At 45.4% G+C, this 17,519-nt stretch overlaps 1 protein-coding gene across 2 annotated transcripts in view; it reads right to left on the reverse strand.

Moving 5' to 3' along the window:
* Nucleotides 1-17,467, reverse strand: part of Atg2b (autophagy related 2B) — a 71,759-nt gene extending 54,292 nt beyond the window's left edge. Inside the window, exons 1-5 of one of the 2 annotated variants that reach the window (XM_006516360.2) lie at nt 16,839-17,467; nt 7,021-7,183; nt 3,646-3,798; nt 2,845-2,947; nt 1,434-1,596 (exon numbers count right to left, since the gene is read on the reverse strand). In XM_006516360.2, coding sequence (XP_006516423.1) covers nt 1,434-1,596; nt 2,845-2,947; nt 3,646-3,798; nt 7,021-7,183; nt 16,839-17,000 — 744 coding nt within the window. In that variant the 5' untranslated portion in view covers nt 17,001-17,467. The remainder of the gene's footprint in view (nt 1-1,433; nt 1,597-2,844; nt 2,948-3,645; nt 3,799-7,020; nt 7,184-16,838) is intronic. The other variant, NM_029654.4, reaches the window with a different exon arrangement.
* Between the last annotated feature and the right edge of the window lie 52 nt (nt 17,468-17,519).

Below are 17,519 nucleotides of genomic sequence, written 5' to 3' on the forward strand. Positions count from 1 at the left end.
GGCCCAGGCCCAGGCATCCATCCCACTGTGCTAGGGAAGGCAGCGGGCAGAAGGCCAGCTCTTCACACAGCACCACAGTCAGAAAGCAGCACTGTACCACCACGAGCACTGCACTTGCTCTCCTTCTCCTTTTTCTGTGTCCTGGGAGCAGCCCATCGAATGGCATCACCCACATTTTGGGAAGCCCGCCCATCTAATCATGTACACAGAGACTGCTCACAGACATGCCCAGGAGCCTGGTTTTCACATGGACTCCAAAACCCATCAAGACAATTAGAATTAGCTCCCTTATCTCATTCTACCTACAGATATACATGAAGCATGTCTCCATTAACAAGCACCAGGCTGGCAGAGCTTTAGGGGTTCAAGGCTAGTGTCTGATATACTAGCTGAATATTTGTGTTAACGGATTTGCTCAACTCATTAGTGGATGTTGTATTCAGAAAAATTTAACAGTCCCTAGCTTCTTTTTTCCTAGACAGAGTCTCTCACTAGTAGCCCGGAATGCCCTCAAATTGGAAAGCCTCCTGTTTCAACCTCTCAAATGCTGGGATTACAGTATGCACTCTCACTATAGTGGGTTGGTCTAATGCTACTATATTCTAATGCTAATTTGGGGCCCCCAAGACTGGTTACCCCAAAGGTAAGACACTGAGTGACCCTGCCCACAGTTAACTGTGATTGATAAATAAAGATGTCAACAGCCAATAGCTGGGCAGAAGAGACATAGGTGGGGTAGAGGTTTCTAAGGCTTGAAGCAGAGAGAACCATGAGGAAGAAGAATGTGGAGGAGGAAGGAGAAGCTACCATAGGTTAGCTGAGCCATAAAAACATGGCCCTAGGGGCTGCCCAACTGAAGTTAAGAGCAGCTCAGATAGAACATAGAAAGTAATAATTCAGGGTTGCTGATAGGACAGGTAATCCTAATAGCATGAAGGCTAGGCAGCTGCCCAGCTACTGTGCTGGTTAAGGCGTATTATAAGTATAAAGACTGTCTGTGAGTTGTGTTTAATCTGGGGACTCAATAACCAAAGAGGGGATAGAAACCTTAGGCCAGGATTATTAATAATTTCTATGACACCCAGACCTGGCTGACAGACTTTATTTAAAACTTCTAAAACTCAGGACTATGTTTTGAGTTGTTCTATTGGGTTGGGCTTTGGTTTGTTTTTTTTTTTAAGTCAGGGTTTCACATATATATATATATATATGGTTTGTTTTTTTTTTAAGTCAGGGTTTCATATTTTTATATATATATATAGTTCAGGGTGGCCTTGAACTCACTGCCTGAGGATGCCCTCGAATCTCTAACCCCCTGACTCTGCCTCCCAAGTGCTAGTGATGGGACCTAGGACTCCATGCATGCTAAGCCAGACTGCCGCCTGAGCAACGCCCCCACACCTGTCTGGGGGATTATGCTTCATTTTCCTTACCACTGGTGCAGTTGAACACACGGGGGAAGATTTTGCTGAAGCAGAAAACTCATCCCAGAACAGAGACACCCCAGAGAGCTGCAGCAATTTATGAGCAAAAGCTGTGGGCTGATGCACATTGACTCCTGAGGACTCGTCGGCTGTTTCGTCACAGTACACGGTCCTGAAAGGTACAACAAGAGGGCACTTGGACAGACTCCTGGGGACCTAGTTGTTCTAAGTTAAAAGGAAATGTCATAGGCAGTGCCCCTGAGACGATGCCTATAATAGTAGTGCCTGTAGCCCAGCACCGGGAGGTTGAAGTAGGATGAGCAGGAACTCAAGAGCTGCACAAGAACCTACACAACAATCTGTCTCAAAAGAAGTTTGTTGGGGCTGGAGAGACGGCTCAGTGGTTAAGAGGAACTGACTGCTCTTCCAAAGGTCCTGAGTTCAAATCCCAGCAACCACATGGTGCCTCACAACCACCCATAATGAGATTCGATGCCCTCTTCTGATGTGTCTGAAGACAGCTATAGTGTACTTACATATAATCAATAAATAAATCTTTTAAAAAAAAAGTAGTAGTCTGTTTCATCAGGCGTGGTGACAGACCTTTAATCCCAGCACTTGGAGGCAGAGGTAGGCAGCTGGATATCGTCATGCATCTTTGATATTCAATATGCATTTTTTTATTTATGTGTATAGGTATATAGGTGTGAGTGTATGTTACATATATATGTGCAGGTGCCCCCCCACCCCCCAGAACAGACGAGAATACTGGATCTCCTGGAGCTGGAGTTAGAGGCCATTGTGAACTGGTCTACATGAGTGCTGGGATCTGAACTCAGGTCCTCTGGAAGAGCAGGAAATGCTCTCAGCCACTGAGCCATGTCTCCAGTGCCCTTCAATGGACTGTTCTGTGAGGAGGCCATAAAACATGGCCAGAGTTGAACAGTTACTACTTCAACACTGTCAGAGCTCCTGTAAGAGGCAACATTCTTGACTTAAGTCATCATTGGAAATTTAACCTTAAAATAATCCTCACAAAATTCTCAAAAGAAACAGCACCATCATCCATTTGCACTAAAGAAGAGCCCAAGCCGAGCACCATGGCCTGCAGTCTTTCACACTACCGAGGCTCACCTAGCTACTGTGCACAAAGCACAGACTCTATAAGAGCGTCACCATGGCAGCACTCAAGTTAACTAAGAAAACTGCTTAGGCGGGCTCCACATAGCCCTGGATATAAGGACACTCTAGCTGGGGGCTTACAGTTTCTGTATGGGATGAGAGCATACTTTAGAGAGTAGTGCTGTGCTCTGAAATTCTGCAATACATTAATTTAGCATCACCTCAGCCTCCACATTACTCCTCAAGTGTAATGTCAGAGAGTGAGGTCCTTAAGTTTTCAGATATAAAATCATCTTACCTGTCTACTCGGATTTCAAGTGCAGCTCCAGTTTTAGAATTTTCTGGCACATGTTCAATTCTTAAAACAGTATCTATAAAAGTGACTTTCACTCTTCTTAGTACTAGAGCAAACAAGCAAGTGTCAATGGTAAAACCACAGGTACACCAAGTAAGACCCGATCCCACCCCACCCTCCCCTCCCCTCCACTCCTGGGCCGCCAATACTCTCAGCAAGTGCTGATCACTGTAACTTCACCATCCACTCTCTGGAAAGAAATAATTGCTAGTCTGATAACAAAATAAAAAGAGCAGATTGGTTTCCTTTTAAGCACCCAGAACCTGTATTATGCAAAACACACTGTGGCCCATAAGCACATCCCCAAGTTCCATCACAACAGACACTTGGGACAAGGCTGATCTCTAGCCTGATCCTCCCACAGGCATAATTAACTAAACAAGGAGAACCCTGGGAACCAAAGCATACAATCAAACTGAATGCAACGTTTAAAACAGCCTCAGTTCTCAAGTGAAAAAGTAATTCTTTTTCAAAACAATTGATTTATTTTTATTTCATATGCATTGGTGTTTTCTTCCATGTATGTTTTTATGAAGGTGTCAGATCCTCTGAAACTGGAGTTACAGGCTGTTATGATCAGCCATGTGGGTGCTGGGAATGGAACCTGTTCTCTGGAAGAACAACCAATGTTCTTAACCACCGACCCATCTCTCTAGCCCCAGAGAACATCCCTCCAACAGAATGGGTCTTAGGCCCCAAACCACCACATAAAACCTGGGCTGTGAAGATGCTCATAGTGCAAACCTGTTTCGATGGTTTCTGCAAACTTTTCCAGTCCCTCGAAAGGTTGGGATGCCTCTCCTTGCTCATCTGTCAGTTTCTGGCTAAGGCACTCCTTTGCCAGCTGCATACTGCTGGTCATGAAGCTTGACCAGTACATAGGCTCGGACCCAGTTGCTGCAAAGTACAAACACACCTAGAGAGTTTCTCAAAAGTCTATACATATCACTGCTTAAAATACTATAGTTATGGTAGATTATCAACATTATGATGGTGCCTGTAAAAATATTCTAGAAAATACATAGGACATTAAGTATCACCTTATAACAACAAAAATACAGGGGGAAAAGTCTGTAACATATTCTTATTTCAAGTTTTATTTTTATCAAGTTTTAGTTTTATTGACTCAACAAAACCTAGTAGGTATAGTCACTCACACACTGCACCATGCTCCAGCCAACACTGTCCTGTGTAAATGGTCAGGCAGTGGGTATTCATTTGGATTTATGAGCTATGTGTTCTGTCACACTTGCCCACAGCATGGCTGTGTCTCAGTAAGATCTGACTAAGGAAAACGGTGGCAGACTAAGGCTTGCAAGCTGAGGTCTGCTAAGCAACAGTAAAGCTGGGAAATCAATTATAAGTATGCACCCAAGACAGTTTATCAGCATTAGGAGAGGTAAGAGATGGCTGACAAGAATGAGTAGGGAGGTGTCGCCAAAAACACTAAGAATGAGGAAAGCCTAGTCTTAGAGGGTCTGCAGGAGAAGAGGGTCTGCAGGAGAAGAGGGTCTGCAGGAGAAGAGGGTCTGCAGGAGAAGAGGGTCTGCAGGAGAAGAGGGTCTGCAGGAGAAGAGGGTCTGCAGGAGAAGAGGGTCTGCAGGAGAAGAGGGTCTGCAGGAGAAGAGGGTCTGCAGGAGAAGAGGGTCTGCAGGAGAAGAGGGTCTGCAGGAGAAGAGGGTCTGCAGGAGAAGAGGGTCTGCCGGAGAAGAGGGTCTGCAGGAGAAGAGGGTCTGCAGGAGAAGAGGGTCTGCAGGAGAAGAGGGTCTGCAGGAGAAGAGGGTCTGCAGGAGAAGAGGGTCTGCAGGAGAAGAGGGTCTGCAGGAGAAGAGGGCCCAGCAGAAGCAGCAGGCGGCAGCAGGTGCAGAGTCAGTATAAAGGCAGGTGGATGAGTGTCCTCGGAGCGACTGCACACAGGGACCCCGAGAACCCTTCCCAGTTCTGGCCTGCTGAGGAAATCCGAGCCTCCTTACAGTGCTCAGAACAAACTGACACTCTACTGCAACTGCTGCCTTCCTCAGCGGAACTTAAAGCCTTCTTAATGGGCTCATTTAAAGAGGAAATACTTCAAGGCTCAACTTTCGAAAGAGAGACGTATTTGCCCACCATGGTTGAAAGACAGAATCAAGAGCCAGGACTGGAGGCACAGGCCTTTAATCTCTGAACTAGGCAGGCAGAGGCAGGAGGACCACTGTGAGCACAAGGCCAGCCTGGTTACATACTGAGTTCCAGGACAGCCAGGGAATCCTGACTCAAAATAATAGCAATAGTAGTGGTGGTGGTGGTGATATCATTTTTGTTCTTGTTTGGGGGATTTTTGCTTTGTTTGAGATAAAAACCTTTTTTTAAAGATTTATTTATTCATTTTATGTTTATGAATACACCATTGCTCTCTTCAGACACACCAGAAGAGGGCATCAGATCCCACTGCAGATGGTTGTGAGCCACCATGTGGTTGCTGGGAATTGAACTCAGGACCCCTCAAAGCACAGTCAGTGCTCTTAACCGCTGAGCCATCTCTCCAGCCCCAAGATAGAATCTTGCTATCTAACTATTTAAAGGTTGGCTTCAAATGTACAATCATTCTGCCTCAGCCTCTTGAGAGCAGGGACCAGAAACCTGTGTTAGCAAACCTGGCCAGATACAGCGTGATAATAAGTTATCAGGAACCTAGGCTGACAGTTTAGTCCATAGAGTTCTTGCTTTTAAAGCATGAGGACCTGAGTTCAAGCCCAAATGTGGTCAAACATGGTAACCCTAGCACCGAGGGACAGGGACAAGCAGATCCCCAGGCCTCTGGCCAGCCGCCTGGCGAGCCTGAGTCCAGACTCTTATCAGACCCTGTCTCAAAAAATAAGGTAAACAGAGTATTAGGAACAATACCAGAGGATGCTCTCTGGCTTCAGTGTTCATGAACACACACACACACAACACACACACATACAATTAAATAGCAGATTTTTCCAGTTGTGGTGGAAAACTCCTACAATTCCAACACTCAAGAGGCTGAGGCAGGAAGATCATGGTTTCAAGGCCAGCCTGAGCTACAGAGTGAGTTCAAGTTCAGCCTGAGCTGCACTGTGAGACTGCCTCAAAATAAATACATCAACAAAACAGATCACTATGGTTCTACGAAGCATCATTTACATTTTGCTTTTCAGGAAATACTTTGGATTATAACTTATGCATATGTACACAGCATTTATCTAGAGTTACCATTTCTACCCATTTCTCTGTGTTCCCTTCTATGGTTGAGAGCACATCACCTTATCCAAGCCCAGCTTACATAACTATTACCAACATGGATGTGGTGAGTCACAAATTTAGTGTTATAACTACTAGCGATCATTATTCTTCAACACCAGTTGTTTCAGATTTTACCAACTGAAGTCAAACCCCATCCTGGAGACTGGAGAGTTAAGAGCTGAGCTACTCTTAGAGAGGACCTGAGCTCTGTTCCCAGCACCTACATCAGATGGCTCACAGCTGCCTGTAACTCTAGTTCTAGGGCTATCTGATGCTTCTGACCTCCACAGAGGCCATGTGCACACATACCCAAGCCCCTCCCTACATACATAGAATTAAAATAACAAAAATTTTAATTTTGACTTTAAAAAATATCTAATCCTATGCCCTCCCAACATTTCTCCATGAATCTTTGAATAGTCTTTCTATTATTTTTAATCTTTAAAAGAGAAGTCACAGCCAGGCAGTGGTGGCGCACACCTTTGATCCCAGCCCTTGAGAGGCAGAGGCAGGCAGATTTCTGAGTTCAAGGCCAGCCTAATCTACAAAATGAGTTCCAGGACAGCTAGGGCTACACAGAGAAACCCCGTCTAGAACAACCCGTACCCCCATCCCACTCCACCCCACCCCCACCCCCCAAAAAGAGAGAAGTCACTTCAGATAACTAGAAATAAATAAGCACGTATTATGTATACATTAGTGCTCTGGAGCATGACTTAGGAGAAAACCCTTCTATAGGCATACTCACATACATCCTACAGTGCTAAATCCTCGTATCCTAGCAACTGAAAAGTCTCACAGACCCAGTTGAAAGTCATCAATCCAACGCTCACTTGCTTACAGCTGGGTTAACGGGCACCAGGAAACACCTACCTACTCGAGGTCGAGGCCGGAAGACCATCTCCAGTCCTCTCACTTCCAGGGCACAGTTGTCCTGCAGCAAGGAGCCCCATGGGACGGACAGGGAAATGGACTGAATAAATCCTTCAGTGACTTCTAATGGTGCATCTGCTGACTCCAGGATTTCATTGAGACACTAGAGAGAATAAAAACAGACTCATTTTGAAGTCAGACAAACAGAAACACAGAATGTCAACTTTTTCAATGATGTGAATGAAGATGCCCACCGAGGTGCTGAGCACTGACAATGTAACGCAAGGCTGGGCTGGAGAAAAAGGCTCAGTGGTTAAAAGCACTGGCTGCTGTTCCAGAGGACCCTGGGTTTGATTCCTGGTGCCTACATGACCGCTCACAACCATCTGTAACCTTCTTCTGATCTCCAGAGACCTGGGCACACATGCAGGGAAAATAAAACATCTGTGCTCAAGGATATCTCTGTGTTCTTAAGAACAGCTGAGCTATCCAGCGTCATGGACTGAACAACTCCTGGCTTCTTGGACTTTCCGTTAGTAGACAGCCATTGATGGACTAAGTGGACCACAGCCTGTAAACCACTCTGGTAAATCCCCCTTTCCATGTAGAGTCATTCTATCAGTTCTTGACCTCTAGAAAACCCTGACTAATAAAAAGAGCTTTCCTCAGGTCTGCCTGAACCCTAAAGACTTTCCAAGGATTTAGAAGCAATGACAGATTTTTGCTTTGTTTTCCAAGATAGGGTTTCTCTGTGTAGCCTTAGCTGTCCTGGAACTAGCTCTGTAGACCAGGCTGGCCGTGAACTCACAGAATTCCACTTGCGTCTGACTCCTAAATGCTGGGATTAAAACAGTGTGCCACCATACCCAGCAGCAACAATTTTTATTAAATGTTTAAACTAATAAGTTTACATTTATTTATTATTATTATTTAATGGGTGGGGTGGGGTAAATGCTCAAAGTGCCTGTGCTATGTTCCCACTGGTACACATAATACATGTGCCCACTGTGTGTGTGTGTGTGTGTGTGCGTGCATCTAGTGCAGAGGTCAATGTCGGGTGTCCCCATTGTCCTCAGTCACTTTCCACAGTGACACACGGTCTCTCACTGGATGTAGGCCTCAGTAATTGTGCTGGACTATCTGGCCTGGCAGCTCTAGGAACACACTTGTGTGCAGCTCCACAGGGACATCACGTCACGTACCCAGCTTCCTGGGAGGTACTCAGCGTCCAACCTCAGGCCCTCATGCTCTCAGGGCAAGCACTTTCCTAGGCCTCAGCTTTCTTACATTCTCATCTAGCCCCTAGGATTACTTTTTCACATTCTAATTTCCCGTGGCTTCTGTGACTGTGTCGCTCAGTTGACTGTCATCATCTGCCTTTGCTTCTCTACCCTTCTCACTGTAGACGTTCTGGGCAGCTGTGTCCTTTACCAGCACTCACACTGTCAGCTTCCAGTAGTTACCGACGCTCATCCTCGAAGCCTACTGCTCCTGCAGTCTCTGACTGCGGATAGCACCCTAGAAGCTCAGGACAATCAACTATTCTCGCTCAGACTCAGCCTTCTCATTCCCTCCTCCTCTTCCTCCTCTCTATCAGGCTGACAAAAAGGAACCGCACGGGCCAGGAGGTAAAGCCTGATAATCTGGGGCAAGAAGAAAGCTCACTACCACAGATTGCACTGTGACCTCTGTGTGCATGCCACAGCACACTCATGTACACATCCACGCCCTCCCCCCCACAGTACACACATATGCATGCCCTTGCACACATACACAAATGAATGAGAAGTTAAATAAATAAATAAATAAATAAATATAGGGTTATTAGAGGGATTGTCATTTTGCATCAGGGATTTTAAATCATTATAAATAAGCCTAAACCTATCTTCATTAATCAAAAGAGAAACCATTACAGTCAACTTGTTTTGTTTTTCCAGTAAGAAATGTTTATTCCTATAGCATTAAAAAAAAATCTATTTTGATGGACTGGCAACGGCTCAGCACATTAATGCACTTGCCACGAAGTCTCAGGACCGAGCTGGGTCTCTGGAAGCCCATTTGGAAGGAGAGAGATGACTTGTCCTCCGACCTCCACATGTACAACATGACATGCAAAAGCCACAAACATACACAAATAAATACTGTTTTAGTCCCTGACTCAGGATTTGAGGGCTTCTTGGAGAGTGTCATCTGAGTCCTACTAGTCGTAGAAGCATCCTCTCTGGGTTTTGTTGTTGAAGAAACCTTGAAGTAGTCATCAGCTGCTGTGAGAGGTCTGTGAGGTTGGTGGTGGAGCTCAATGTGTTCAGCTTTTGACTCATTAGTTGTACAATGTGCAAGTGGCTGCTACCATGGCGAGCTGGGTCCCTGGTGCTGAGCAACGCCAGCTGTAGGCACCGCAGCTTTGGGTGCGTCTCACGAGTCCACTGAGCACACGCTTCAGGTGGAAGGGTTCTGTCGGGACTCGGAAAGCCCAGACATCAGTGACCATGGTATTTTTGATGCAAGTTTGGCTTTGGGGAGTACACTATAGCATCTTCTGTGTGCAGCCACCGATGTGTCTCACTGGTTGTCACATACAACTCATTTTCCTGGCACTTCACAGGCCGATGGAGAAATGGTGCGCTGCTGTGCACAACAGGACAGGATCACAGTACAAACCCGGGAGTTTTTACTCTCAGTCGGTTCATGACACCACAGAGCGGCCTTTTCATCTTTCCAATCTGTTCCAAACACTGAATGGCCACTGACTGAGCCACACTAATTCACACTGTCTGCAGAAAGTCAGCCACTGAGGCCCTCGTCTTCAAGGCACTGTCTCTAGTGTACCGAGTCTTGAGCCGGCACAACAACACTGTTTGCACTGTTGGTTCCCAGGCCTTGACACTTCCAGCTGCTGCTGCTTTACAACTTGGAACTCAGATAAAAAGTAGGATTTGTTTTTTGCCTAACATCATCACCACAGTATAAAGTAGGCTGCATATAAAGAGTCATTAGTAAGAAATGAGAGCAAGCTGTGGTACCACTCGCCTGCATTTGGAGACAGCAGGTGGATATCTGTGAGTCCAAGGTCAGCCTGATTTACATAATGAGTTCCAGGCCAGCCAAGGTATATAGAGACACCCCGTCTCAAAAAAAGGCACAGAAATAGCAAATTACAAAACCCCAAAACTACAATTACTCTTTCAACACGCTGTTGTAAGGCAGCAGCAGTTGGAAGTGTCAAGGCCTGGGAACCAACAGTGCAAACAGTGTTGTTGTGCCGGCTCAAGACTCGGTACACTAGAGACAGTGCCTTGAAGACAAGGAGTTCAATGGCTGACTTTCTGCAGACGGTGTGAATAATTAGCCTTTTCTATCCCACTGCTGCTAATAACTGTCCTGTAAGAGACTCTCCCTCTTCTATGCTTTACATTTCCCAGGCTAAAAATCGCTCGAAGTCTTGATACTCATTTTAAAAGAAAGTCTTTAGGTGCTGTGGTGGTTTGACTAGGTAGGGAGCAGCACCTTTAAGGAGGTGTGGCCTTGTTAAGGGAAGTATGTCACAACGGAGGTGGGGCTTCGAGGTCACATATGCTCAAGCTCCATTCCATGTGGAAGCAGTTTCCCCTAGCTACCTGAGAACAAGACGTACATCAAGATGCAGAGCCCTCTGCTTCTCCAGCACCATGTCTGTCTGGACGCTGCCATGATAATGGGCCGAACCTCTGAAACTGTAAGCCAGCCAATTAAATGTTGTCCTTTATAAGAGTTGCCATGGTCATGGTGTCTGTTCACAGCAATAAAACCCTAACAGACAGATGCCTGACACTAAAAATGAAATCCCCCATATAAAATAGAAAAGGTAAGCTCAGAAATGCTTATTTATGTAGTATTTCCATAATTTAAAATTAAAATCTGGCTGCCCTATTTCCATTTGCAGACAAGCTGAGTTTAAGGATTGCTTCACACTCCCTGAATTTTTCCACCGAGAATATATGAGTTTTGTTGTTTATATGAGCAGTTAAACTACATCAAAGCACTTTCAAGTATACAAACCAATGACTTAGCCTTTGCACCCCCGGTATCTGTCAGCATCAGGAAACCGTGCAAGAACCTGGATTTGATGGAGCTCTTTTCTCTGTATACACCAAACTTCCCCAATTTTTGTGGCTACATTAACCTCCTAAGTACAGTGGTTTGGAGGCTGCACTACAGTATTGAAGGGTAGTATCAAAAGAAAAAAGGAGTTCTGAACTATAATAATTTACACTGGGCTCACTAAACTACAGTACAATATCTCTATGTATGAGATATATAAATATACTTCTCTGTACTTGGCAAAAATCTTCTGTACATTGAATGATAAATTCCAAAATTCACTCCTATGAAAATTCTAAGTTTATTTAACAAGCAGGAGAAAATTCTTTTTTTTTTTTTTAAGATTTATTTATTATTATATGTAAGTACACTGTAGCTGTCTTCAGACACACCAGAAGAGGGAGTCAGATCATGTTACAGATGGTTGTGAGCCACCATGTGGTTGCTGGGATTTGAACTCTGGACCTTCGGAAGAGCAGTCGGGTGCTCTTACCCACTGAGCCATCTCACCAGCCCCAGGAGAAAATTCTTAAGCTGATCAGTCAAACTGACTCAGACAACTTTCTCTTCCCTCGCTTTGGAAGTGCTCCCATGAGATTTAATAGTTCTAGAGCTGGCGGAGGAGTCGCTTGAGTTAACCACTCAGCAAGCGTACCTGCCTTCTTGCAGCACCTCGGAAGACATTCTCCTGTTTAGGGCCATTCTGTTTTCAGTTTTCACCAATGAGTTTCAGCAGATAGTCAAAAAAGAAAAGTCATACTCTAGTATATACTCTAGCATTGGGGAAATAATTGCAGATTAGTGCTTCTTGAACTGAAGTCAATTTTTATTACAAGCACACATACACCTATAAAATATAAGTACCAAAGTAATAAAAAATTATTGAAGTGAAATTAGAAGGCTCCAGGGTAATAATTCAATGCTGTCCATCTTCCTAAACAAAGTGAGTTCTCATGAGAAAGGCTCACTATCCACTTCACTATCAGACCATCCAGCCCTTGCCAGCAGCGCAGGCCACAATGCACAACTATGCTAAACTATAAATAAAAGCCTCCATTTAAAAATTAAAACAGATACATAAAGGCTCCTGCCACCAAGCATGAGACCTGAGTTGGGACCCCAAAGCATACACAGGGGAAGAAGAGAACCAACTCCTGCAAGCTGTCCTCTAATCTCCACAGGCATGCTGTGGCATGTTCTTGCATGTGTATGAGTATGTGTGTGTGCATGTGTATATGTATACACTGCTTACACAGAAAAAAAAATTTTTTTAATTCCCTCATTCTGTAAGTAATGATTAAAATAAGTTCCTAGTCTTCAGGAGTTGAAAAGAAGTGAGTCACAAAGTTCACCCTTCCCACCGGACGGAACCCCTTTTCCTTCTTTGCCCACTTCTAGGAACCAGGAGCTCATAAAACTGCTAGGCAGCCCATTCCAACTCTGCACAGTTCCAAATCCTTGTTCTATCTCCCTTCCACTTCCTGGGCCCATGATCCCATGCAAGTGAAGTGTGTCTATCCAAAAGTACAACAGGTAAGGCATAGGAGGATGAGGACACATTCAGACATTCCGTCAAATGTTTCACAGTTTAGATTTAAATATGTCCTAATACTTAATAGGCACAGGGACACTCAACTACTTTCAGGCTATACCCCAAACTGGTACAGAAAGACCAGCAGCTGTGCATCCTACTTCAGCAAGTGAAACTTACTTCAGCAGACGTTACCTTTATAATAAACAGTGGAATCTTGGTAAAGTGACAGTGACTCTAGCTGCCTAGTTTCCTTAACGCTGGTATTTGTGAGTAGGGCTTAGACAAGCAGCTTCCACCTATGTAAAGCCCTAGTTCTAACTGTGACAACCATCTCTGTGCAGCTAGGGAAGTATGCTGCATGGCAGTTTCCAAAAACATACCACATACTTAATCTGACTTTTCAAGTAAGGAGAATACTTCCAAAGAGAGTATGATATTAAATAGCTGCTTTTCAAAGGACAGTTGTATCATCTTTTTAAACTATTTGGAAATATTTCTGTTGGCCCATGATTTTGTGGTTAAAACTATATCTATTGAAAACATAGACACCAGAAGCAGACTAAGTAGGATTTTGAGTTCAATACTGGGCTACCTTGCAAGATCCTATCCCAAAAACTAAAAGTAACAAAGAGTCTAGTCTGGAAAGTCATTAACTAGGAAGGTTTATAAACAAATATGTGAAATATTAGGCTCTCTGAACCTGCCTAAAAGTATTCCAGACAAAGAATTTGAAAGAATTGAGTTTAATTGTAGTTTCACGACTGCACACAAAAAGCACACCACCTTCAGATTAGTTAGCAAAATAACCAATTACATTAGCAGCCAATTCCAACCAATTCCTCTGCATAACTGCGAGTTAAGGAATGAGATGATGGTCTGAAGAAACGGCTCAGCAGTTAAATGACCTTGCTATTCTTGCAAAGGATTTGAGTTCAATTCCAGCAACCCAACAGTCCACAACAGGCAGCTCAACACCACCTCTAACTCCAGCCACAGGGCATCCGATGTCTTCTTCCAGCTTTCATAAATTCACACACACACACAAGATGTGAGAATTTTGTAATTGTCTCTTTAAAAAAAAAAACAAATATTATAAGAATATGCTTTCAATTTAATCCCGGATGAAGGATATGGGGCTGCTTCAGACTGTCCACAGCAGCTAACTATGATCTGCCTCATGCTCTGGCAGGTGTGATTTTGCCAGCTGCCGATACTTTCTGCAACAGTGTGACATTTGGAATGCTGGGAACTTTCTAGAGAGGATATAAAAGCTAGGTCCCTGAGAGGTGGAGTGGGTTGGTGTTGGTTGGTTGGTGTTGGTCTCACTTTGTTAAGTAGCCATGAGCAAAGAAGAAAAAGAAATTAGATATCCTCACAATGAAGATCAAACTTGCCCCAAGGAACTCAGCACCCCTAATCAGCAGGAAGTAGTCTCACAATAACATCTCCCCGTTTCTGATCCCTGACTTTATTCAGGGATCTCTTTCCTTTCCTCTCTATCCTTTTTTCTCTCTTATCTAGTGTTAGGGGGCTGAAAGGGTGGAAAAAAGAACTCACAAAATAATAAAATCAAGCTACAGAAGAATAATTTTTTAAAGAATTGAAATGTTAAAAATGTCATTCACTTAAGTCCCCTTTAGCTTGTAGGAATCTATAAGGGTGTAAGGGTCTTTTTTTTTTTTTCTTTCAGTCCTGAAAGTCATTAAAATCAAGTATCCAAAGTAACTGAGTTCTGAAGCTGACTGCACAGCGGCATCTGCTTTCCCCGCTCTGATTTGCCCCAGCCTTCGCTAAGCACAGTAAGGTAGAGCACCAAAGGCTTTTGGAAGCTTTGCTGTTATCACTTGGGCTGACAGCGAGCGCTCTTCAGGAAAACAAAACAACCTTCCAGTTAAGCCTATCCACAACTCATGTTACCAGGGGACTTGTAGTCAAGCCATGAACCTCAGATGGCCTCATTTCTAATTTCCTGTGTCTAAAAACCACACAAATGAAAAAGCCTGGAATAACACCTGAACTGGCTGGTTTTATGTGTCAACTGGACACAGGCTGGAGTTATCACAGAAATAGGAGTTTCAGTTAAGGAAATGCCTCCATGAGATCTAGCTATAAGGCATTTTCTCAATTAGTGATCGATCAAGGGTGAGAAGGGCCATTGTGGGTGGGACCATCCCTGGGCTGGTAGTCCTGGGTTCTATAAGAAAGCAAGCAGAACAAACCAGGGGAAGCAAGCTAGTAAGAAACATCCCTCCATGGCCTCTGCATCAGCTCCTACTTCCTGACCTGCTTGAGTTCCAGCCCTGACTTCCTTTGGTGATGAACAGCAACATGGAAGTGTAAGCTGAATAAACCCTTTCCTCCCCAACTGCTTCTTGGTCATGATGTTTAAGCAGGAATAGAAACCCTGACTTCTAGAAAACAGCTAATCAAACCGCTTGCTCAGGAGTCCCTGAGAGCTTTCTCAAGTGTGCTCTTATACTATGTTCCCTAAGAAAGCAAGTCTGCGCAGCACGCCTTTAATCCCAGCACTTGGGAGGCACAGGCCTGCGGATCTCTGAGTTCAAGGCCAGCCTGATCTACAGAGTGAGTTCCAGGACAGCCAGGGCTACACAGAGAAACCCTGTCTCAAAAACAAACAAACAAACAAAAACAAAAAACACAAAAGCAAGCAAGCCTGCACTTGGCGTCGAATTTGGATTCTTGCTGTAATACTTGTAACTGTGGCACAGGACAAAGTATTAAATGCCATTTATAAAACAAATAATAATGTCCACCTGCTAGTTTCGGTGTCTCTTCAAAGAGTACTGCACTGCACACCAAAGCATCCATCAACATTCCCACCCTCAAGACTCCTTAGTCAGCTTTCAGCAGTGACGAGACACCAAAAACATCTACCCTGAGGATGTCAGGTCCTCTTGATCTCTTCAGCCCCTGCCCATTTTCCAGCCTCGGAATAAGACAGTTTGGCCACAGAAAAGAAAAATGTAGCCCATTCAAACTGTACTGGAGAGGCTAAGGTGAGAGCTTTGTCATGAGTTCCAGGCTACCCTGGGCTACACGACAAGTGTCTGGGCAGCTAGGACTACATAATAAACCTGGCCAAAAAAAAAAAAAAAAAAAAAAAAAAATCCCGTTTGCTGATAGGAAAGAACAGCAGCTCTCCCGAGGCATGGACTCTACTGTCCTTTTATGATAACTGAACTTGGGTTAACTACTATACCTGTCTTTCGGCAGACTGTGAAAGCCTAGGACTATTTTGGTATAAGGCAGGTCTTTCTGTTACTCAAACTAGAGCTGTCTAAACTAACTTGTGTGTGCTCTCTGGTTTAAGTCACCTAGTTTCGTTACAATTACCTTGTGTCATACCTCTTAATACAAGTTGTCAAGGAATTTCCATAATTTAAGCTTTTCGAAAAAAGAGTAGACTCGACAAACCCAAGGCCTTAAGTAAAATAGTAGGCATTTTAGCCCACTGATGCAAATACAACTGCTTCTGGCGAACTGAATATACTCAAAGTTCAGGTGAAGTCAACTCACAGCCTCTAGGAGGAAACAGGTTCTTTAAAAAAAGGCTGACGCTGCGGCTTCGGCTCCCGAGCTTTTGCAACATTTGCGTTTACGACCTGTCGATCTATCACGTGAAGCAAAAGGGCAAATCTAAACAGCACTACTGGGGCCATTCACAACCTCACGCAAGCAGAGCAGGCAAACTGGCAAGAGGGGCCTTCGCCTAACTTTCTTTCAGTGAATGAAGACAACCAACCCAGCAAACGCAAATATACCAGCATCCAGACCAAAATAAATAACTGGGGATTTCTGTCACCTCCTCTTCATCTTTAATTTTTCTTAACGTCATCCACAGAAATAGGGTTTGTTTGCCTAGGAACACCGCAGACACTCGCAGCCCAAGAGGCAAGGGTGGCCACGTACTTTCCTGGGCCTGCCTCACAAGCGCCCCCCCCCCCCCCCAACCAATGACTCGATTGTTTCGCCCCGTGTGTGCCTCCATTACACCGTTTAAGCCGGAGCACGTGATCTAGGAGCGCAAACTTGCTACACTTTACACACTTCCCTGAGCCGGGCCACACTTGAATCTAAACAATTCCCAAAGGAGAACCGAACGTGCCCGATGCTGGATGACAGTCGCTCAGGTCTCGCCCTGGGGAGAGCCAGTTCCTACCCCTGCTGGCTGACAGCAGCTTACCCATTTGTCCAAGGGGACCTGGGCAAGGGACCCGGTGCCCTGGTACAGATCCAGGCTCAGCTGCTCCAGGCTCAGCTTCTCCTGCAGGAAGTGGCCCAGGTACCTCTGTAGGAGGTAGCGACAGGCCCTCTTCTTGATGGATTCTGAAAATGGCCAAGGCATGGTGAGGGCTGGCGGCTCGAGGGAGCCGGGGCTGCACGCGGCGGCGACTCGGGGGATCCGACCTGGGCTCCAGGCAGCGGCAGCGCCTCAGGGTCGGCCCGGCGGCGTCCCCAAGCCGCGGTGGGGATCTAGGTTCGCGGTGGCCGCTGCATGTCGGTTCGGCGCCGCCGTCCCTCAGGGCAACCCCATGGCCCGCGTCGCGACGCTCGCACTAGGCCCGGCGGGGACTGGGCGCTGAGCAGAACCGGGCGCCCCAAGCCGGGAGCTTCCGAAGCGCTCCGTCGGTAGGGAGACAGAGGGACAGACAGAGAGGGCTGGCGGCTGAGGCGAGACAAGACTCCGACGCGGCGCGACTAATTTGTTGTCATCTACTGGGCGCGCTCCCGCCTGAGACACGCTCCTGGCGCGTTCGCGAGACCCAGACTCCCGGCACGTACTCGAGCAACGGGCACAAGCGGAAGTGACGCCATATTGCGGGGCTGGAAAGGCAGGAAAAAAAGAGTCCGGGCCGGAGCATTT

The sequence above is a fragment of the Mus musculus genome, chromosome 12 (assembly GCF_000001635.26).
Source record: "Mus musculus strain C57BL/6J chromosome 12, GRCm38.p6 C57BL/6J".
Taxonomy (NCBI): Eukaryota; Metazoa; Chordata; class Mammalia; order Rodentia; family Muridae; genus Mus; species Mus musculus.